The sequence below is a fragment of the Pongo abelii genome, chromosome 16 (genome assembly GCF_028885655.2).
Source record: "Pongo abelii isolate AG06213 chromosome 16, NHGRI_mPonAbe1-v2.0_pri, whole genome shotgun sequence".
Lineage (NCBI taxonomy): Eukaryota > Metazoa > Chordata > Mammalia > Primates > Hominidae > Pongo > Pongo abelii.
In genome coordinates this window covers 65,882,814-65,906,535 of record NC_072001.2, presented here as the reverse complement: position 1 = coordinate 65,906,535, position 23,722 = coordinate 65,882,814, and the positions used below count along the sequence as shown (strand labels likewise).

General features: G+C 46.8%; 1 protein-coding gene and 1 long non-coding RNA gene across 10 annotated transcripts in view; one reads left to right on the top strand and one right to left on the bottom strand.

Moving 5' to 3' along the window:
- LOC112129045 (uncharacterized) overlaps positions 1 to 21,232 on the top strand; it is a 56,478-nt gene extending 35,246 nt beyond the window's left edge. For 2 of the 6 annotated variants that reach the window (XR_010137473.1, XR_010137472.1), the window contains exons 2-6: positions 800 to 1,056; positions 4,422 to 4,495; positions 5,881 to 6,124; positions 10,766 to 13,860; positions 14,155 to 21,232. This is a non-coding gene — a long non-coding RNA (uncharacterized LOC112129045). Of the gene's footprint in view, positions 1 to 799; positions 1,057 to 4,421; positions 6,961 to 10,765; positions 13,861 to 14,154 lie in introns of those variants that run through there. The other 4 variants (XR_008513631.2, XR_008513633.2, XR_010137475.1 and 1 more) reach the window with 3 other exon arrangements.
- TLN2 (talin 2) overlaps positions 4,292 to 23,722 on the bottom strand; it is a 453,126-nt gene continuing 433,695 nt past the window's right edge. For all 4 annotated transcript variants that reach the window (XM_024232426.3, XM_024232425.3, XM_063716677.1 and 1 more), the window contains 5 exons: positions 15,308 to 15,433; positions 13,130 to 13,192; positions 12,856 to 13,038; positions 9,938 to 10,063; positions 4,292 to 8,431 (listed from right to left, as the gene is read on the bottom strand). In XM_024232426.3, coding sequence (XP_024088194.1) covers positions 8,303 to 8,431; positions 9,938 to 10,063; positions 12,856 to 13,038; positions 13,130 to 13,192; positions 15,308 to 15,433 — 627 coding nt within the window. In that variant the 3' untranslated portion in view covers positions 4,292 to 8,302. The remainder of the gene's footprint in view (positions 8,432 to 9,937; positions 10,064 to 12,855; positions 13,039 to 13,129; positions 13,193 to 15,307; positions 15,434 to 23,722) is intronic.

Sequence of the window (23,722 nt, the reverse complement as noted above, 5' to 3'; positions counted from 1 at the left end):
CTTTTGAGCTGGAGCCTGTCTTCTGGATTTTGCTGGACAATGGGGAGAGTTACCAGGAGGTGGCGGGATATTTAGGATCAAGTTGTGTTTCCTTGCAGCTGTTTTAGGAATGAAACCCTAGGAAAGTGATTTTCAGAGAAACTATTTTAGTCTTAGGCAATAATGTTGCCCTGTGGCATGGCAAGGCCGCGGGGAGGAGGAGGAAGACAGCTGTGGTGGGTGGTAGCTGTTTGGGAACAGGCTTTTTTAGTCTGTTCAAGCTCAAATCAGCCAGAGTTCAAAAAAGCTGACACCAAGCAGGTCATAAACACGAGTTACAAACTGCATGGTCTGAAGTTTTCTCCCAGGCAATCAATCTTTATTAAATATCTCACATGTCCAAGGCTTGGTTTTGGGTGCTAGGGAGGCTGCATGAGATCCCTGCCTGCGACCTAGATGAGGCTGCTGCACAGGCGAAATACTACCTAGTAACACTAGACAGGGGATGTGACATGCTAAGAGGGGAGGAGAGGCAGTAATTACAATAGGATTTGGGAGCAGCATTTCCCAAGGTGTGATCTTTGGAATATCTGTCCCTCAAAATACACTGAAATTAAAAACTGCTCCAAGGGCCTCCAAATTGGGGCAACCCCATATATTATAAGGCTCCTTTTGGGATATCCAGTGCATATGAATATCTTAAAGGCTCCAAGAAGTCTCACAGAGACTTGTTAAATTATTAACCTATTTACCTTTCATAGCCTGATTTCTGATACTTATTTACCCATGAAACACCTCCTTTTTCTCTCCGGGAAAACAGGACTACCTGATCCATCGGTGTCCCATGGAACCACACTGCCCCCTGCGGTCAGAACCACCCGGGATGCAGAACAGCAAGGACCGCAAACTTGGGTGCAGAGGGCTTTCCTCCACGCAACCCAGGAAGCTCCGTGATTGGCAAACTGCTCTGTCAGGATCCATCGAATCAGCAAACATAGGTGCCTGTAGGATGCAAACCAGGAAACAGGACTGTTATGTGGCTTGCTGGTAGCCAAGCAAAATGCTCCGATCCATTAGGTGAGCTGATGATGAGCTTGCAGGCATGGAGAATGTAGCACTGAGGCAGAGTGGCAGCCAGCCTGAAACGTTTGTCATGTCTTCCCCTGCTTCCCTGGCCCCTTATTCCTTTGGAATGGAGAAGCCCTGATTCCAAGGAGTGCAGGCCCTGCCGGACAGCCTTCATCCCTACCTGTCCCTCCAGGTTTAGGCCTGGCATGGTCCTCTCCCGGCATCCCTCCTTCCTGCCTGCATGCCTACACCCTAAGTGTTCTCTCTGCTCTGTTCAGTAGCCCAGGCTGCTTCTCATCCTTTGAGAATCTACTGCAGCCCACTCATCCTCAGTCCTACCCTCCCAAGGACCCTCCCTGAGGCTGGAGTCCTGCCGGCCTCCCACCACACTGGATAACTTGGCATTGCTCTCATTTCTCCTTGCAGGAGACTGGCTTCTCCAGGGTGGTCTGAGATCTTTGGAGGGAAGGACTGTGCCTTGCCTTCTCCTTCCATCTCCTCTCATGCCCATAGAGTCAGGGAGCTGAGAGGACACCAGCCCGTCTCTGCCCTGGAGCCTCTAAGCACCTCTCCCTTCCTGCTTTTCCAAACGCCTCTGCAACACCAGGGTGCTGGGCGCATGGGACTGACGGTCTCCCTCTGGGCCCCTTCTCACCCTGGGCTACCCCAAGTCTTGGATCCCATGTGGAACATGGTCAGCCTTCTGATGAGTCCAGAAAGCATTTCTCCAACATTCAGTTGTGAGCTTAAGGGAATTAAACTTCTCTTTCTGAAAATAAGCTGCAGATTATCCTGAGAGAGGCCCAAACAGGCAGGAGACTCGGAATATGGCCACAAGAGCTCAGGCTGTTATTGCCCTTCCTAGGTGCCAGCCCACACGGGTGGGGTTTTCCGCCCACCACCCCCAGGTCAGCCTGGCCATAGAGGGTCTGGGCTGGGGCTTCTCCCCTTGGGGAGTTCAGGCAGGAAAACTCCTGTGATTATGCTCTGCTTGGGGTGGAGCGTGTTCAGATAAAAATGCCTGGTGGAGTATCTCGGAACCACAAAGCTACCTGTGAACACTGGTTTTAAACCCAGGATAGAGCTGTGGCCTGAAAGCAGGGTTTTGGAGACACTCAGTGGGAATAAAGTAAAGCAAGGCTCTCTGTGACTGCATGTTACAGAATAAGCTCGGTAGCACGGGCTCACTCAGTGGCCTCAGAATGTCTTCTTCCCCTCACCAGACGGGCAGACTTGGCCTCTCCTGCAGCCCCCACCAGCCCCTATGGTCTCTGTCCCTACTCGCCCAGGAGCCCCCAGCACATTCCAGGCTCTGCCATATGCACACAGTTCCCTCTGTCCCCAGCTCCCTCTCCCTGCGTCTGCCTGCTTAATATCTATCCCACTGGCCAGACTCAGACTGAGGTTCTCCCTATGCTCTCGGTTTAAAAAAAAAAAAAAAAAAAGCTTTGGAAACAAACTGGAATTTCAATCCTTGCTTTGCCACTCACTAGCTGGGTGATCTTAACATAGTGGTTGGGAGATCCCAGTTGTGCTAGCTGTGTGGCCTTGGGCAAGTTACCTAACCTCTCTGTACCTCAGCCTTGCTGGCTATAAAACGGAGATAAGAGCACCCATGCATTGTACAGGGTATAGTTGTGAGGATTAAATAAAGGTGATAACGGTGCATGTCTGGCATGTGGTAGGTGTAGGGTAGGTGTTAGCTAACTTAGAGATGGAACACCGCTCCCCCATCCTACCTCTGGCAACAGCCCCTCCCACTACAGCATCTCCCACTGGGCAGCTCTGTGGCCCAGCTCACCCTGCTCTGAATATTTTACCTTGGAACCGAATTCATTCTCCAGTTGCTGACCTTTGTTAGTGCATCTCCTGCTTCCATCATGCATTTTCCCTGGACAGAATCTCTCTCCTGATCTCCTGCAGAGTGATTCATCTGATAACTGGATCTGAAGTGCCCTCCCTGACACAAGGCCCCTCACGGTGTGCTCCTGGCTGCCTTCCTCGTCGGCCTCAGGGAATTGTTCACCTCCTTAAGCAGTTGCCTCTTCAGAAACCCAGGCCTACCTCAGTGTGGTTCCTGCGGCCTGGAGGTGCCACCCTCATCCCTTCTCTGCCTGGGGAACTCCTATTCATTAAGAGTCGGGCTAAATGTCCTCCTCTTGGAAATCCTTCCCAGCTTCAGGGCTCTGCCCTTTACTCCCACAGCCTTGGGTCAATGTTTGCCCTCCCTGGACTGTGACCGCCTCCAGGAATTAGGCTCAGGTCCCCAGAGTCCTATACACAGCACGGGCTGGGGCACTTCTAAGTTAAGGTCTTAGTTGATGGGTCAGCCTGATTGAGCTGCATGCGCAGAGGATCTGAACTCCTGCAGACACCACTTCTGTATGAGTCTTGGTTTGCCGCTCTGCAAAATGGCCACACCACCTTCCCCACAGCTGCCGAGGGCTGGGCTCTGGGTGTCCAGCAGCACCGAGCTGACACCCAGGAGGCTCATTAAGTGAGTCCTCTCACCCCTTCCTGGTCAGCTCAGGCTTCCCACATTCACTTTGGGTGTGGTCAACCCCAATCTCATTTTTGTTGTTCTTGTTAAGTCAAAGATACAAAAACCTTCATTATCAACTGGCTTAGAGATCCTACATCATCCTTTCAAGCGTGAAAAAAAACTTTCTTATTGGTTGTTAGACACACCAGTGACTCTCTTCGTTGCGATGGTGATTCTTTGACACCTCCTCTTGCAGATTAGAAATGCCTCACATTTTTCTAAGTCTGGCTACCCCCACAAACAGGGACTTCTGGCCCCCAGCAATTCCCACTCCAAACAGGAAGGAGGGCCTGGCAGTCTCTGGGGGTTGCAGTTGTGGCCTCAGCTGTCAGAAGTGAACCTAACCTTCCTGTGCCAGGGCCTGGGTCAAGATTGGAGATGATCCCATATGCACTTCTGTATTCAGCTGTGCGGTCTTCTGACAGAGGTGGTATGTCAAGCCAAAAAGCCCCCTAGCTACTTGTCCAGGACGCCTGCTCCTGGAGTTTCTCCGAGTTAACTCTTGTCAGCAAAGCTACATGAAATTCTGTGGCATCCTGTGGCTCCGCGTCTGTCACTCACTCACACACACGTGCCCTCTCCTGACATGCCTCTGGTAACTATGGAGCTAGTCCTCAGCTGGAATTTTACTCTCATGATAAAGACAGTCTCTTCCCCCTTCTTTTCCACCTTCCTCCCATTCCCATGAGTCCTCCACACAGGTTTGTTCCTTTAAAGGTTTATTTCTGGCAAATAAAAAAAAATAACTTATGTGGTTAGATAAATTAATGTATGTGATTAGACATGACACAGGGCAGAGCTGAACGTTCCCGTTTTCTTCTGGATCTTGAAGGCTGGTGAGAGGCAGCTGAATGAGACCCAGCCTCGTGTTTTGTGGGATGAAGAGATGCGGACAAAGTGACTCAGGTACACTGATGCTCCCTGGAGGGCTGGGAGGTGGGCTCAGAGGAAGAGGCCGAATCCAAACCTTTTTTATTGAAAAGAAATAGCTCTTGTTTCAGCATTTAAAAAAATCAACCAAAACTCTGCACACACTCATCCGTAATGACCATAAACATAACATACCAAGCACAGGCTCAGAAAGATGGAGCAACAGACTGAGGACATTTTCAACATGGTACTTGGGGGATACCTTTGGGAAAGATGCCTTCCCCGGCAGAGGCCAGCACTGTGGAGAGATAGGACCAGAGCCACTACTGGTACAGTTGTCAAGATCTTTTGCTTTCTGAACTCTGGGGACCACTGCCTTTTAGCCTGAGGGGAATGTCTCCAAATTTCTTGGGTTTGGTAAGTCTCAGAAGCAGCCAGCCCCTTGGTCAACAGAGGGTACCTTTCCTCCAGGAATCTGAGAATGGAACATGCTGATAGTCTGTGCTGGGATCTTAAGGCCAGAATCCCAGAGGCCTTTCCAGAGCTCAGAACCTCAAAGCTGGGAGAGAAGATTCTGGGGACTATCTGCCAGGGAGGCAACCAAGGCTCCTCGGGGAGCAGCATGTGAGTTCCCCAGGAGCAGAGACCGTGGCTTGCTCACCACTTTTGACCTGTGTCTGGTTCCTTCGTGAGGTTTTGGCCTTGGCATCGCTTTGGAGGTGGGGTTTACTCTCTTAGGCTATGGTGAATTTTGGTTATAATTTTTTGATAAATTAGGAACAGGCTTTACTTGCCTGTAAACGCACTGACTAAGACAACCAGAAAGCAAGCAGGTGAGACTCAGGAGAAGCTCAAAGGGTTTTCCCTGATAAAAGCATATGCCTGAGGCTACAGGCAGCTCACTTCTTAAGACCCATGCATAGACTGCAGGCTGGGCAGCTGCCTCTGCAGCTGACCTGGAGGGACTGTGTTGACCGACTGCAGGGCCAACCAGGAATTGAGGAACCTGCCTGCACAGATGGCCGGGGCCACAGCTGGCTGGACACTGGCAAAATTTAAACAAGCGCTGTTCATTTAACTAAATATGACCTTAGCATCCCTATCTAAAGACTTCTGAAAGGCAGAACCAAGTAAAATCTAAATCTTCAAATCACTGGGCAGTTCTGAAATCCAGTTCAGGTTCCCCTTTTGGCCATCAGGAACAACAATTTCTGGCACAAAAATCAGCCCAAGGATTCAAAGCCCTCAAGGAGTAGAGGGGTGTGAGAAGAAACACGTATCACACCGCCTCCCTCTTCACAGAGATACACTTCTATGCTCCAGACCTAGGGCCATTTTTACTCTGACACCACTCTCTTATTAGGTGTTCTGAAAGTTCACACTCCCAAATGAACTCATGCCTGTGTTATTTTCCTTTGAAGGACCAGAAGGCCCCCTCAGTGCCATCTGAGGACACTGCGGTAGTGCCTATTAAGTAACACCCAGACAAGGCGTGGCCCTTCAACCGTCTTATGAAATGAGAAACCACCACACCGGCCACGAGGCCATTCACATACACATGTGCAGGGTGGATGAGGAAAGGATAGATGAGAAACTGGGACCACACCAGGTGATAACTGAGAACCAAACTCCCCAAAGCTCCCAGCACTGGACAACTCCAGAAAGGTGAGTATTTATATAGCTCCTACAAAAATAAACTTTCGATGCCTGTTCCTTAGAGTTATAAAGGACAGGCCTTTGCATTTGGTTTGTCTCTGGAGGTTTTTCTGGTATCAAATGCAGTAAAGGTTTTAAATGACTCTGAGGCAAGGTGGAAGAACTCGCTGCCTGCCCCTGCCTTGGTCCTGGGTTTCCAGGATGGGATGGGGGACAGGCAGAAGAGGGCGGCTGCCCTGGGCACAGCATAGAAGAGCAGAGGGTGGCGTGGGCTGGGCCACAGAGGGGCTCCTCAGAGTCCTGTTACAGGAGGCCATTAACACAGTGTGACTCTGAGCATTGGGGTCTGACTCCCGAGTGTCTCTGGAAGCACATGTGCCCCTCCTCTCAGTGTCCAGCCAAGGCAGGCATGAGGTGTTGGATCAGCTCCACTCAAAGAGGGCGAGCCAAGAGTGTGCCAGCTTTTCCCCTACAGGCTAGGGCTCCAGCAGCTCCCCACCTCTTCAGAACTGGTGCCCACACACTGTCAGTGTCCTACATACTCTCTCACTTGCTTTTCCTTTACAGCGTCCTTTCTCTAACTTTACTGGTCTGAAAAAAAAAATTCTAATATGTGCAGCACTTACAAGTAACTTATAAATATGGGAAGCTGTCAGAAGTTTATGTATTTGAAAACCATGACATGGGCTAGAGTCTGGTGAAACAAGATCATCAGGCAAGGTCGAAAGGTGACATCTTTGGAGGACCAAAGCACCAACTTGCCCCCGTCGGTGGAACTTTGAAACTATAGTGTGGATGGAGTCCGAGACATGATAGCACACTAGAGAGAGACAGAGAGGCGGAGGGTGAGTGCCTTTAGCTGTTACCAGTTTTGAAAATCATGTACTTCCATTAACTTTTACCTCCCCCACTATGAATTCTTTCACTCTTGCTCCCTGGCATTAGACTCTGTCCCACAAGCCATTCATCTTCCATGCACTGCCTTGGCTAAAGGTGCAGATGAAGGGTAAATTCAAGCCCTTCCCTTCCCATGGGAGGGCTCTGAAAAGAAAAGGGGAAAGAAAAGAGGGGAAAAATACGAAATTCTGGAAGTGTAACATCCAGAAAATGAAAAAATCTTATGTGATAATAAGTAAAACTATCTTGTTAAAGGTTCACATTGATTTTAGGATGCATTTAGATTTTCTAGATATTAAGACAGAAAAAAGGCGTCTTGGGTTGGAGGACAGGTGACAGGTTTGTAAGCAGATCCTTTCCAGTCCGGGCTTGTGACCATTCTGAAGGCATAGAAACCAGCGTGGGACCTAAAGATGAGTCAATGAGGAAGCTCTTTATTCCAGCAGAATCCCCACCCTGGACACTGAGGAGACGAGCGTTCCACTGACTGTCAACTGGGAGCCGTGGGTTTGTGTGGATGACTCTGTGTGAACTGAAACAGCCTCTGCAGAGTAAGGAGCCCACAGATTTTATTACAGCCCCTGCTCACCAAGCCCTGACGGCCTCCCACAACTCTGCCCTTTGGACTATGGAGGAAAAAAATAATCGTTCAGTTTTCTGGGCCACAAAATACAAGATGGGTCTAGGTTGTACAAGGAGCTTACACACGAAGGCAAGAAAGCGTGCAAACAGGAGCGGGAAGTTTTTACCCCCTCGGTGAGCCAGTGCTCAAGACATGGAAGGAGGACCTGAGTCACCCTCCCGGAGTCCACACGGGTTTGTGTTTCTGGCTTTTATGAACCATGTCCAACTCCAGCTTCCGTCTTCTCCTGAGAGGAAGAAGAATATTCTATGACGTCAATGATTTTTTTCCCTATTACAGTATCACGAAGAGGTCCAGGAGCAGGCCTAAGAGAAGGACCAACAAAAGCCAAAGTGTCTGAGAACGACATAATACTGACTTTTCTTTGTTGGTAACAGTCCACGAAACGTGCGCCCCTCTCTCCTGAGACACGGTGAGGCATGAGGGGAGGCGGCAGAGGAGTTGTGGGTAGGACATTGTACCGTGTGACATCACGATCATGCAGCCGGTGCCGACGGGACAGAGATGTGAGAACAAGCACACAGGGCTCCAGGCTCACCCAGGGGGGAGGTGGGTGGTTTCCAGGTAAGTGCCCAGCCTCTCAGGAACACTGTCTGTCCAGTTCAGCCAGGGCCATCCCCTGGGGCTCGCCATCTGGGCTCACACCTTTAACCCTCATCTTCCCTCAGCTCGGTGGGTAAAAACTTATACTGCTGCTGGCGGATTTGGGCCAGTTTTTTCCTTGCTTCTTCCAGTTCTCGCTCTTTCTTTAGCATTTCCTCCTGGGCGGCGATGATCTAGAAAGAAAGCAACAAGCTGGATGGACCTAACACTTTCTAGAAAACCCTGCTACCCACCCCACTGCTCATGTGAGCTCCACGGCTCCCGTGACCGTGGGACACAGCAGCACATCAGGAACAGCTTTCTTAGCTCTGGTGACCAGCCTCTGTCACTATTTGGGTTTTGAGACTAATGACCCAGCTGAGCCATGAAAACACGCTGGTTCTGGCCTGTGATTTCACAGCAAACATCTCCTGCAGCCTTACTATGTACCAGGCTCTGGTGCAAACACTCCACGTAGACAGTCCCTTCACTGAAAGGGCTGCCCTGTGAAGCATGCCCTGTTGAAAGTCTTGTTTTTCCAAGAAGAAATCTGAAGCTGAGCGATGTAGGTCCACTGTCTGGAGTCACCCAGCCAGTGGAGGAGGACTTGGTCCAGGTATGGGCAAAGCTAAAGTGGAGCCCTGAACCACCAGATGGCCCTCAAATGCTTATTCACGCTTTTAAGGTGTGATCTGAGGAAGACTTGCTAATAGGTATTATGTGAAAAGGGAAAGTTGTGTTCAAAAAAGCAAAGTCAGTTCCTTTCCTGGCTTTCCAGAGCCTTTACTAGGCTAACGACTATCATTACCAGGGCGGGGTTATTGAATGCAGTATTCTCCAGCCTTATTTGATCAGAGCCCCTTCTCTGTGAAACTTCTCATGAAATTAGTGCATGGAGAAACACATTCTGGTAAAAATACATGCAGTGCATAGCCAAACACAGGGCGTGGTTCAGGAAGAGCTAAGCCAGACATGGGGAATGAGTAACTTCAGTGCTCCTGATGCGGATAAATAAAACAGTCCTCTAAAATGGATTTACGAGACGGACACACATCACAATGTGTAAGCCTGACTGACTTCCTAGAGCTTTCTCCTCACTCCCATGCATGAGAATGCGATCCTGCATAAGTCAGAATCCCACCTGCTCTTATAAAAGTTCTGGGAGAGGGAAAGCATTCTCTCTCTGTAGGGGCAAATGCCTGGAGTGGGCAGTAGCTCCAAATGCATCATTTTATTTAAATAATATTGCTGTCCTCCATTTTTTTTGTTCTTCTTTTCTACAATAGAATCCTTGATTTTTATCTAGGCAAATGCTACTCAAAAAAAATATATACTACATTGTCCAGCCTCCCATGCAGCTGGGTTGGGCACATTATTAAGTGCTGACCAATGGTATGTGAGAGGACGTAATGCCTGCAGCCTAGGGTCATGGCCTCCCCTCCTTTCCCTCTTCCTGCACGATGGAAAGTTGAGGGGGCTACTGAGCCAACGTGGACCACGTGGCCAAGGGTAACATCTCAGGGATGGTGAAATAGAAAGGCAGATGGATCTGGCTCTCAGACATGAAGGAAACACCACACCATCTCTGGTACACGAGGAAGAAATAAACTTTCATCTTGAAGTCACTATTCCTTTGTCTCTCTGTTATAACCCAACACCTATCTCGGGAAGTAAATACTATTCTTGATTTAATTACAAACCTGAGCAATGCCCCCCACAAACTTGGTTTTCACTACAACATCGTCATCATCAGCTTTGCCAAATGCTGCCTTCTGGGCTGCACGGACAAGATTGTCTGAGGCTCTTTTCACAGCATTTCCTGCCGCCTGGAGAGTGAACAAAACATACATTATATCATTAGAAACAGCCATTTGGGCCTGGCAAGAATAGACATGAAGGTAGTTTGTGAGACCATGAGTCAATTGATTATCCAATTATAACATCAAGTTCTGTAGCCAGCGAGTACCCATCTGTCTGTCCATCCATCCATGGATTCTACCAACACTGGAACCTACCTGGTCACTCACAGATGAATGAGACAAAGTGCCTGTGGCCCCCAAGGAATACTCATTTTTGAGGGAAATTACAATTATGTAAATATTTAATAAATGATCCCAGCAATGTGATGTGTGTGTTAACAGAGGCATGCCGGAGTTCTGCCTCCTTGGTCTGGAAAACCACCTCCCCTGCCTCCATCTGATTTAGCACACACTTGAGGACTTGGTGCAGACATCACTTTCGCTTGTCTCCCTTAGCTCTACCCACACCCTCTCCCTCTGTGTGCCTGGAGTGTGCTGTGCCGGCTTCACTGCAGCCTTTACCACACTTGTGGCTGGCTGTTCCCTCCTGGACAGTCAGCAACCTGAAGGCAGGGGCAGTGACTGGCATCCCTGCATCCCCAGCAGCGGCACTGTGGCTGTCCATGGTTGGTGCTCACTGAAGGCTTTGAGGGAATGAAGGGCTACCCCTCTGTGGAAGGGCTGGGAGCCTCACAGTAACTAACTATGGCCTTTTTCACGTACTTTTAGGGTCTCAGCACCACAGGCTCTAAGATGGAGTGACTGCTAGAGACAGGTAAAGAAGAGCTTTTCAGTCTTCCTTAGATTGTCCTTAAGGGCTGTTGCCTGTATTGGCTTATTTTTAATGCTCATGAAGCATGTCCCCAGGGACATGCCAGCTGAGGTTTGGAATTTTCTTCTAAAAGTGGTTAAGGCTTCATTAAACCTCTCGTATTTCTTGTCCAGCGCCCCCTCAGAGTCGAAGGCTTGTGCTTGAGGGTTCGCCATCAGAAAGTTGAGAGTTCTTCTCATTCAAAGTTAACTGCCCCATCTGGTCTGTGAACTAAAGTAACCAATGCAAACTATGAGGGCTTGCACAGGACAGGAAGGGAACCAATTAATATTTGACAGGTAATCACCATGTGCCTATTCACCAAAGGGGTTTATGAGGTCAGAAATCTTTAGCCCACTTTTCTGATGTGAAACCGAGGCTAAGAAACCTAAGATTTTGTAGCTAGCAAGTTATACAGCTGGGATCTGCACATAGGTCCATCTAGCCCCAGGGAACTCCCGAGTCATTTATAAGGGGCTCAAATACAACACTGCAGCATCCAGTTAAATCGGTAATGATGGGAACAAGAGTACAAGAGTGATGCTGCATTCTGTGTAAATCCTTAGGACCTAACAAAGCACTGTCATAGCCATTCTCCTATTTGACCCTCATAAAAGTCAGTGTGGATGGCTCTATCCCCATTTTACAGATGAAGCCCCTGAAAAGTTTTGAGTGATTTATATAAGATTATGCACCTAATAAATGGCAGAAGCAGGACTTGAACCAGGTCTCTCTTAACTCAGGATGTTTTCCTCAGAAGCGTCCCCCGGACCCAGAAATCACATATTCACAAACACGCAGCTCCTCAATTTTTCCCTGGGTTTATCCCAGGTATCAAATAAAGGTGAGGGAGGTGGGTCAGAGAGGGACTCAAGAGGGCCAAAAAACAGAAATGCACTTTAGGCCTTTCACAATAAAACAAGAATTCTGAGCTTTGGTAGAACTATTCAAACATTTCTGCCATTTATGTGATTTGCTTCATGACTGATGTAAACATACTTTCAGCAATACAGACAATCTGCATTTTAACACTTACAATAAAAAAAATCTCAAAAACTGGAAACAAAATGTCCAAAGTATAGGGAAATTCTGGCATAATCAGTTGATGTAATATCATGCAATCATTAAAAATGGAACTCATGAAGAATGGGCCAGCTAGCTTTGCATAGAGAAGTTAATGAAGCCTTATCTTCAAGGAAAAAAATACATATGATAAAATGTTAAGTGAAAAGAAAGCAGAATGTATCTCGCCATGATTACAACTGGACAAAATTAAAGCAATGATAACGTTTGATATATGAAGATGTTGGGGCTGTGTGATTGCTTTAATTATAAAAATATTTTAAACAATAAAAGAAATGCTTAAAACAATCAGGAAAATATATCTGCTCTGAGAAGGACCTGATCGTTACCTTCCTAACATGTTCTCTAGGCTCTGGGAAACAGCAACAGTCTCATATAATTTCAGTCCTTTTACTCCCTTCTGTAGCAGACATTGGCTGAAGGCCTCCTCTGAAGCAGGTACTGAGTTAGTAACATATAAGAGAGGCACAGATGAAGATGTGTCTGCATCATCTAAGAGGCTCACAACCTGCTCACAGACAGACCTGGCAGTGGTACCATGTGATGGGAACCTGAGTGGTCTGGCTAGGAGCTCTCAAAGGACAGAGGAGGGATAAACTGCCCAAACCCTGGGAGTCAGGGAGGGCTTCCCAGAACAGGGGACTTTGAAGATGAGTCACAAAGGACAAGTAGGGGTCTGCTGGGTTCGGCCGGTGAGGAGCAGGGCCCCAGGGCATGAGACCAGAAGGCACACGAGGAGAATGGCAGCTTGGTGGGGCAGCAGTGGAGGATGCATGGACGCACGCAGTAGATGAGGCTGGAACGTGGACAGAGCTGGCTGATGGAAGGCCTGGTGGGGCATGCCAAGGAAGTGAGGCTTGTCCCCTCTGGTGACACTTACCCGCTCCAACAGGAGTATTTTCCCACCAGCATCAGTGACCATTACCTGTAGCCGCCTCATGGCCTCTGAATCCTGGTCGGCCTTCACCTTGCAGGCCACCAGCAGCTGAGCCGTGGAAGCGGCGACCTGCTTGGCAGATGAGATGAGCTTCTCCTCGCTGGCATGTCCCTGAACGGAGGCATTGGCCGCCTCACAGAGACTGCTGGTCGCAGCCGCCACCATCCGGGCCTGGAGACAATCAACAGAGAAGTGACCCAAGGCCCAAACCTCCCTCAGGGGACCCCAAAAGCAAACTGGGAGGAAGGAGAAGGCAACTCACAGCAGAAATCAGCCCCTGTGACCACTGTCCGTCGTCGGCAGCATTGGCAGGGATGGAGCCCACCTAGAGTAGAGTCAAGAAACTGGCCATAAGGGTAGGTAGCCCCAGTGGTCGCAGCCCCTCATCCCCACACCTTGCTCGGGAACCAGACTTGCACCCCGCTTGGTGCCTCCTGCCAACAGCACAGGCCTGGGAATGGAGCAACCTTTCTCACGCAGGACTCAGGCCATGCCAAGATTGCATAGCACATCCTGGCAGGTTTCGCCACCAAGAGGCAACAGGAAATGCTAAGAATGGCTCCACTTAGCTGCCAGGTACTGCATTTCTGGGAAACAGCTCAGGAACGATGGCCTGGGGCTGTCTTTCTACACTTACTTCTCTGCTGAGCTTTCTCCATTTCAAATGTGGGAGCCACTAGGCCTCCTCTTTTCAAGGGCTAAGAGAAATTTAAATCTCTCCTGATTACTGACCCTGAAAACCACACTGCGTTTCTGGCAGATGATGTTAAAAAAAAGCGTGGTAGAACTCCCTCTGGTACAATTGAGTGCAGACCCTTGTCTTAAGGAAATACCATTTTGTCAGGGGTGAGAGAGAAATAAGAGGCTGGAAGAAATATGGATCTCTGTTTCTACTTAGAAATCATGGCAACAAGTAGAACATTTTCTGTCCACACCTAGAGGGAGAAGCGACAGGAGGAAATACCTCCAAGCTTGTGGGATGTGCCTGGTGAGGTAAGAGTATCTCAATTTGAATATGATATTGGGGGTGTGTCAGCAGTAATAGGGCCATATCAGGGCTTGCTGAATGTCAGGTAAAACTCCAGGGTCCTGCCTATAATCCTATAGTTCACCCAAGCCTGGCTGAACCTCCTTCACCAACTTTTTAAATGCTTGAACACATAAGTTCGTTGGAGGACAGATAGAGACTCTGCCATATCCAAGCTGGATTCTCTAGTATCTAAGCAATGGGTTGGACATATAGCCCTTTATCAATGTTGAAATAACCAGGATTCTTTTTTAACATAGGATATTCCGTTCAATGACACATTTGTGGTCTTTACATGTTGACCAGCCAACAAGAACTTGCTGAGTACAGGACGGACAAGGTTGGCATTCTGCTGGCTCTACAGGAGATCAACGGGAAGGATGGAGAGAACAGCTTGTGTGCCAGGTGGGAAGACGGACATGGACCAATACTGAACAACACACAACACTATGGTTTAGAAAGAGAATTCAAGGTATGTGGACTGGACTAAGCCATGACTAAGCTCACAAAAGACTTCCTGGAAGAAGACGCACAGCCTATAGTCAGGCACAACCTTCCTGTCTGTACCGTGAGTTCTTGGGTCAAGACACAACTCACCTCTACCTATCTGTACGCTGATGGCAAAGTCCTTTTAATATCAAACAGAAATGAATGACAATGATGGTGACCACATTTCCCAAACCCACGACCAGTCAGGTTTCTGTGGGGCCTCTCCATTTGAGAGGCTCTCTGAAAGCCAGTGTGGATAGGATGGTTCCATGTGTATGTAAATAACAAGACATATGGAACATGTTAAATTGGAAGACTGTTCCATATCCAGAATTACTAATGTACTAATAATCCTTTGAATCCTCAAAAAAAAAAAAACACTATACTTTTATGCTAAAGTAGATCAAATGGGTGACTAGACATAAAGCTGAAGAAATTTCAGATTTAAAATCTGACTGGCCCTTTCACCAGCAGACTTAGGAAAGTGCTAACTGCAAAGCTGGCCAGTATTCAGCTCGACAGTCCTAAAAACAAACAGAGCCCTTTGGAGCTGGAAAGTGGTATCACAAAAGCTGCTGAATGTGGTGCTTCTAGAGCAGCCCACCAGGAAAATATGACAGTTTACATCTTTACATAGCCTAATGTACAGTGGGAATATAAATGTCTCGTTCAGGCCCCAATCACTGCCTGGAATGGGATGCTTTCCTTAACAAGAAGCAGATGAGAGGCCCAGAAGCCAAACCTCTTATTCTGTTGGTCTGAAAGCTGTAGTTTTCAGTCGGTCAGCACAGAGAGTGGCAATTCAGGGAGGGAAGGCATTGCATGCGTTTCCTTGGTCAGGACAAAGGCTTGTAGCTCTTTTCCTGGGCCCTCGGAGGCTCTCGTACATTGAGTGTCCCGCATGTGGTCAGCGGCTTTACCCACCTTTCCTTGGGCCACCAGCTCCCTCTGGGCTGCTGAGGCCGATTTGACCAGGGCGCTTGTGGCAGCAGCAATGGATTTAGCAGCTTCCAAGATCTGTTCCTCAAAGTCCAGGGTCTCATCCGCTTGCTATAACCAAAACAAAACAGCATCACATGCAATTCATATCCACAAAGGGCTCTTTCTTCCAAACTACTTACTGCCGGGTCACCTGGCTCTTCACCTGCCTATTGTTTTTTGTTGACAAACCACACCTGAAATGGGATGGTTCCTTAACAAGAAGCAGATAAGAGGTCCCCTGTGCAAACTTTCAGGACTGTAAGTCAATTTGGTTAAGCCACCCTCAGGTCACACAGTGTTGAAGATGTGGCTGGTACCTTTCAGGCATTAAGAGACAATGGCCAGGCACAGCAATAGTTTTCTTTGTATGTGTGGTACAATATATGTAACACAAAATTTACCCTTTTACCTAATGTTAAGTATTAATACGCTGACACTGTTGTACAACAGCAATACCAGGATAGAAAGGTCAGGATGCCTCTCCACCTGCAGCCCCTTCCCCCTAACTCCAAAAGGAAAAAGCTGTTAGCTTGACATCCCACGGAAATTTGCAGACAGACTCATTTTCTGGAACAAAATCTTTAAAGATATACATTCACTGTGAATAAAATACACTCAAATGGTTTTAGCAACATCAATAACCGAAACCAAAATAATAAAATCAAAACAGTAGATCATAGCACTTACTCTCTTCCAGACTCTAAGCCTCAAAAATGGACTTTAAAAAAAAAAGGAAAGATGGCTACCAGTTCTGAAAAGTCGTCTTTTTCCTGGGTAAAAATCAAAGCCAAACAGCACTGGCATTTCTGTGGCTGAGCACTGAGAGAGTTATAGACCAAGTACACATTGCCCAGTGGTGAAAAAGAAACCAGGGCAACACGACATTAAGGTGGAGCTTGTTCTGTCCCCCGGACACCCGAGGCATGGGCTCCACCTTGGGAAGAACATTGGACACCACTGTGTAGGTGTTATCAGACCTTTAGGGTTCTGGTCTAAATTCACCACCATCTCCTTTGCTGCTAAAACAACTCAGGAAGTTGAAGAGAAGCTTTGGAGAAGTGTGACAAGTATAAAGACTGTGGTCCCAGGCTCATGGGTCGGAGCATCGCAGTTTTGCCGGGTGTGGTCAGATTAGACCTGTGTGATAACAGTCCATGACTCTAGGTCAATTTGGTTAAGCTGCCCTCAGGTCACACAGTGTTGAAGATGTGGGTGGTACCTTTCAGGCATTGAGAGATGATGGCCAGGCCCAGTAATACTTTTCTTTGTATGTGTGGTAAAATATACGTAACACAAAACTTACCCTTTTATCCAATTTTAAGTGTACAATTCAGTGGCATTACGGACATTCACACTTTGTGCCAACAGGAATAGATTTCTAAGAGTGCCTACTGTGTACCAACTATTTTGTTAGGCACCTCTACATACATTGACTTAATTCTCACAAAAAAAAAAAAAAAAAAAGATCGTATATTGGAATTATCTTTATCCTTATTTTTACAGTGAGAAAACCCAGGCTCAGGAAGGTAGATTATTGGGCCAAGGTGATGTGGCAGCATGAAGCATCTAAACCAGAATCTAAACCTAAATCTGACTCCAAAATGAGGCACTTTAACTAGCCAAAGCCACCCCTTAGGGCATCAATGAGAAATGGTTTGTGCCAGAGGTTCAAAGTCAGCTTGCTAACGCTCCCATGTGAAACATCAGACAGGAGGGATACAATTCTTCTCCACCTCTCCATTCTTAATGCCACATCTTGAAACATGAAAGGTGCTAATCCTTTTTCTTTATAACCTACATTATCAAAATACAATTTCAATGCACTTCCAATGGATCTGAAAGTTCTGAGACAGCAGACTTGTGCGTTCTTTTTTATTGCTGACCAAGTCTTGCTCTAAGAGTATTCAGGACAGAAATGAATTTAGTTCTACTGGACTCATTTTGGATTGGTGGAGTATAGAATTTGGTGCTGAAATACAAAAATGATCCATTGTAAGACACTCTTGCATAAAAGGAACTCTTGTGTAGTCAGTCCCCAAATAAATTACAGTAGGCTCTAATTTATATATATTAAATATATAAATAATGTATATTTTAATAACCTTGAGATTAAGAGCTTTTCTGGCAATTCATTCTGCCAAAGAATGTCAGGCACATAACAGATTAAAGCACTAGGGAAATCACAGAATTTTTGACTCCAAACTCCTCATCTCATTTTGCAAACGAGGAAACAGAGGCTTGTGGGAGCTCTTCATGGCAGCTCCTGAAGTCTCTCACGCTCTTGCCTCAGGTGGCCTCAGCTACACTATGGGTTCCACGCCCGAGTCCACTTTACACTGTGGAATACTCTGTCAGATTTTTTATTTCCCAAATTTTAAGATTTTCAAAAACAGAATTTCCTTAAAATTAAGTGCTAAGTCTTTAGCAGGGGTAAATCTGATAGGATCATCTCATCACAACTGATTTTAAGAGCCTCTCCCACATCTTCCGCTGCCTGGGAGTTTTGTTGTTTTTTTTTTAAACACAAGCTTGTAATAGATATTCGACTTGGAAATATTTTTGACACCCACAGATTTTTCTGGTAATGGCAACTGTTGTAATGCTCTTTGATGAATTTTTATTTTTCTTTCCATAACATCTCTATGCTTTAAAACAGACATGGCAGAAGGCCTTATCTCTGGGAGACATTTGCTCTGATAAGAAAGTATTAGAGATTCTCCCTAGAAAGGCTGACTGCGATGGCACAGGGATGGAGGGCTAATGTTAGATGCTACAGTTTGGGCAGAGTACCCTGATGAAACCTGCCTTCTGACTGCTGCGTCCCTATTTTCCTGTATGCCAGGTTTATGACTCAGATGCACTGCCCACCCTATCTCTACTGCTGAAATCAGACACCAATACTTAATGTGTCCTCACACCATACAACTTCTAGCCTTAGAGAAAATGGGATCTCTCCAAGCCAAGGAGAATGGTCAAAAACCCAGGTGCCCCATCAGTTCCAGCTCCCACCAGCATGCAGAATGGAATAGGGGAGAAGGTAGGAAGGACACACACTTAACCATATCACAAGAAGGAGAGAAACGGAATTGGCTTGGTCTTCAAAGGACTTTCCTAAATAAAAGAATCACAATTCAAATGCAGAATTTGTTAATGGAACAGTCCCCACTGCAGCTGAGAGACTGGGGAGACTAAGAAGAACAACGTGGTGCACAGTGACTCTGGGGAAGAATCTGGAGGCTGGGCCCCTCTCACAGAGCTCTCATTCGCACCTCTTCACCAGGGAGGCTCAATTGGTTGGTGTCTTAAGGTCCTCTTTAGCTAAGATGTTACTGACCTGACCAGGGTCAGTCAGATCTGTCCTTCTGGTTTATAAAGGGGATAATGGAATCCTCGCTTCTGGGTTTTTCATTCGTTCCGCAATTGGATCATGTAAAGACCCACTAAAATAATCTTTTAAAGATTATGACTAATCCTGTGCATGTGGCTATTTATATTTCTTTATAACTACTGGCATCAAGCTAAAGCAAGGAACTTAAGAGTTTCATTAAACAGGATAAATTGATTGATAGTCTTTAGCCATAAAAAAGAATGAGATCCTGCTGTTTGCAACCACATGGCTAGAACTGGAGATCTTTAAGTGAAATAAGCCAGGCACAGAAAGACAAACATTGTATGTTCCCACTTATTTGTGGGATCCAAAAATCAAAACAATTGAACTCGTGGACATAGTGAGTAGAAGGATGGCTCCCAGAGGCTGGGAAGGGTAGTGAGGGGCTGGGAGGTAGGGGGAGGTGGGGTTGGTTCATGGGTACAAAAAAATAGTTAGAATAAGACCCACTACATGTGATAGCACAACATGGTGACTATGGTCAATAACTTAATTGTACATTTTCAAATAATTAGAATAGTGTAATTGGATTGTTTGTAACACAAAGGATAAATGCTTGAGAGGATGGATACCCCATACTCCATGATGTGCTTATTTCACATTGCATGCCTGATATTGTTTGGCTGTGTCCCCACCCAAATCTCATCTTGAATTGTAGCTCCCATAATCCCCACGTCATGGGAGGGACCTGGTGGGACGTAACTGAATAATGGGGGCAGGTCTTTCCTGTGCTGTTCTCATGATAGTGAATGAGTCTCATGAGATCTGTTGGTTTTATAAAGGGGAGTTCCCCTACACAAGCCCGCTTGCCTGCCACCATATAAGATGTATCTTGCTTCCCCTTCACTTTCCGCCATGATTGTGAGGACTCCCCAGCCATGTGGAACTGTGAGTCAATTAAACCTTTTCTTTATGTATCACCCAGTCCTGGGTATGTCTATATTAGTTGCATGAGAACAAGCTAATACAATGCCTGTAACAACACATCTCATGTATCCCATAAATATATATACCTACTATGTACCCTCAAAAACCAAACAGAAAAAAAATTTTAAAGAAAAAAAAATAAATAAATGGATAGCCCTCGCTGCAGAATCACCTGAGGATCTGGTTAAAGATTCAGATGCTGTTTTGGTAGGTCTGGGGTGGGAGCCAGGAATCTGTATTTCTTACAGAGGTGGTTACACACTACTCTGTAGGAAATGCTGGCCTGGACTCAGGAAAACAAACACCACTTAACTTAATCCTACCAGCCTGTGATCCCCTCCAGGGTGAGACTGTGTTTTATTCAACCTATGTTTCTCTAGCACAAAATCAGGCAGAGAAGCCCATGTGATGCTCAACATTTGCTGAATTAATATATCCATTCAAAATGCGTTTCCCAAGTTCCAGAGTTCAGCCAGAGCACAACGCACAAGGTAGGAGAAGGAGAAATACACAGAGTAAGCATCCATATCATTAGCATCCACTCCTGAGCCCTGGTGGACAGATGCACACACAGCTATGAGCAGGTTCCTGCCCTGTTTAAGGCCGTGGGTTGTTAACTGTACACTCTACTTGCATCCCTCAACTGGAATTCACAGTTTGTGACATTTAGTCGTGCATGGACATACAAATGTAAACACAGTGGCATTTTACCAAGAGGCACTCTTACGTAACAAGACAGCACTGGGAAAAAGAGTGAACAGATGTACAAACTAAGCTTCTACTCTGCCTAATGAAGGTGTTTGCTGCTGCCTCTGCATGCTGAATTATCTTCTCCTTTGATATACTGTTCTCTTCCCCCTTCCCCTCACTTTGAAAAGGCTATTTAGCCAGGTGCCCACTAGCTCTAAGCAATCGTGTTTCCTGGGCTGTCTGGCCAACTCTTGCTGAGGGTAGATTTATCCCCACCTGGTCTTTTTGGTAGCTTCTAGAAAGGTCTGAGTACCCTGTAGTTGACCTCTTCCCTGCATGCTGACCTTCCTTGCTCACCCTTTAAAAAGTCAGTGGCCTGGTGAGATCCCTCTTGGGAAAGGCTACATATTGGGTTGGCTCCCTTCCCCTGTTTCCCACTTGGGAGAGTATTTGAGACCCCTATGTATTGCTCTGATGGGTTTAAAGTTTCAGGAGCTATATGTCCCCTGGAAGAGGAAATGGTGGTGGCAGGGGAAGTGGTGTGGAAAGTGGAGAAGGTAAAAGGGACAGCCTTTCCTCATGTTTCTTTTGGTGTTTGGCCTTTCATGGATTCTGAGAACATGGTCTTCACACTAATTCACTCATCTTCTAAGCCTACTTCCCTTCCTAACCTATCTGATGGGGTCATTACAAGTACGTGATTAGTATATGTAAAGCACGGCTGACTCACAGGAGATGCTCAAAAACTATTAGCAATTTCATTATCAAAAATTGTTTGTTTTTTCAGGTTTGGGGCTAAATTAATCTGTTTCTCTGTCTAAACCCTGTTATGTATCCATAATTCCAATAAAAATTCTTCTTGCTGTTTCTGATTACAGCCTAAATTCATTATAAGTAAAACCCACAAATCAGTAAGCGTCAGGTAACAAACAGCACAGATGGGCACCAGCTCCTCTCTCAGCACCCAACCAGGAGTGGGACAATCTGGGTGGTAGTCACTGCTCTGTACTTTGACTATGTGACTGTGGAGTCTTCATTGCCCTTTCTCCAGGTATCAGTTACTCAGTTTTCTGTCACTTGAGGAGCAACTCACTCAACCTTCCTGGTCCTTTTGCCTAGACGTGGACAGTTCCAAATTAAACTTCTCTTAGAAGGCGGTGACTAAAATAAGCAGGAACTACTTTTTCTCTTCTGCTCTCTCTTGACCTCCTCCTCAACGTCCTTACCAACATCCTTACCAACATCCCCTACTGCCCCTGCTCCTCGTCAACGTCCATCCCCTACTGCCCCTGCTCCTCGTCAACGTCCTTACCCACTTCCCCTTGTCCTTGTCAGGTCCTGGGCAAGTATTGGGCAGGGGAAGAGAATGTCCTCCCATGGTCTCTTTCTTGGCCTTTTCTTATGCCCTGCAACCCCACAGCTCCTTCCCCCAATGAAGTTGAAGGTGAAGAAGCATAAGGCATGCATAGGAGATAACCAAAGGGCTTGCCTCCCTCCCTGAAAACTTACTTTGAGGGAATGCTTTGTTGAGAGCTAAAAACACAATGGTCGCCCTTCTCACAACTGTCTCCACAAACTCAAGAACCACCCCAGTGTCATCTTTCCAGTGGGGTCTCAGGCTTTGCTCTGTGTTACTCAGAGTCTTGCAGAATGCCTGCTACTAAAAATAAGGTCATAGTGCATCAGAAACTTTTAAAAAATCCTCTTGGATATATATTTTTTAAAGTGTGAACATTTTGCATTTAATTTAAATGTCCTTGAGGGAAAAAAGGAGGCCAATGCCTAGAACTCCCACAACAGGAGTGAGGCATTTTCCTGCCAGTTGGAAGCCGGAGTGGAGCAGGCAGCCACATTTCTCTTTTTTTTTGTTGTTGCAAGTTTGGCTGCTACTAGTTTGCTTCTGGTATTGAACTGAGAGGTGCCCTGAGGGAGGCCTTAGCCTGTATGCAAAGCCCCAAACTGTGCAAAGGTTACATCAGCTTCTCTTCTGGAGGACCCATGGATGGGGTGGCTTCTGGACTGCCACCTTTATTAGTTCTAACAATAGGTACACCTCCTAGAACAACTGGAACTGCTAAGAGCCAGGCATGGACAGCTGGCCCTGTCTCAGGGAAAGCTCCGGAGAGACCTTAAACAGGCAAAATGGGTGACACAGAAACTGCCAAATGGCTGTGCCTGTGACTGGGGAGGGACCACACCCTCTGCATCCGAGGAATACGCGCGAGTTCATGCAGTGTCTGCTGGAAAAGGTCCACACCTGCATGATTAGTATCCTGGGAGTAGTTTTCCCATAGTATCCATTGCTTTATTGTTTTCAAAATGGAAAGCAATGCCACTGAAATAATCTTTTAATCACTATTTCTGTTTAAGGGGCCCTTGAATGTCGATGTAGAAAGCACAGACAAAAGATAACAGGGTTCTTCCCAAGATGTATCAAATAAACATCTTAAGTCTCCTTTCTGTGAAGAAGGATCTGACAAGGGCCTACTGGTCTACCCTGGAGGGCAGTCTCTCATACTTGCTTTTCTTATTTATGTATGTTTTTGAGACCGAGTCTCACTCTGTCACCCAGGCTGGAGTGCAGTGGCACGATCTCGGCTCACCGCAACCTCCGCCTCCCAAGTTCAAGCGATTCTCAGCCTCCCGAGTAGCTGGGACTACAGGCGTGCACCACCATGCCTGACGTATTTTATATAAATATATAGTATTTTTAGTAGAGACTGGGTTTCACCATGTTGGTCAGGCTGGTCTCGAACTCCTGACCTCAAATGATCTGCCCGCCTTGGCCTCCCAAAGTGCTGGGATTACAGGTGTGAGCTACCACGCCCAGCCCCATACTTGCAGTTCACACCCTGTATGCTCCTGGTCTGGAACCAACAAGTGCTGCTCAAAGCCCACGTACAGCCATACAGAAAATGCTGTATTTGTCCTCCTCCTTCCTGAACAGTTGGTTCCTTTTTCCCTTCACCATATTAATCACTACAGAGAACATGCTGGTCAGTGACAAAGTCACCCAAAGAAACAAGAAAATCACATCAATTCAAACAAGTGGGCTTCGTCTGCAGGTCCTTTTGAAACCACGTTTTTCTTTGTTCATAATAACTTGCTGTCTCTCTTTTCCATGGCCATTTGCCATTTCAGTCAAACAACGTAACTGGACTCAAAACCAAAGCCAGTGTTCTGTAGCTGTGTGAAGGAGGGACTGATTGGGGCAGCATCTTGAAACCCGCCTGACAGAGCACCTGCCGACACACACAGATCGCTTCTCAATGGAGGATTCCAGAGACAGGTTCCATTGTGTAACTCCAGAAGCCAGGACTCCAACATCACAGGACCCCTCTCCTTGTCATCAC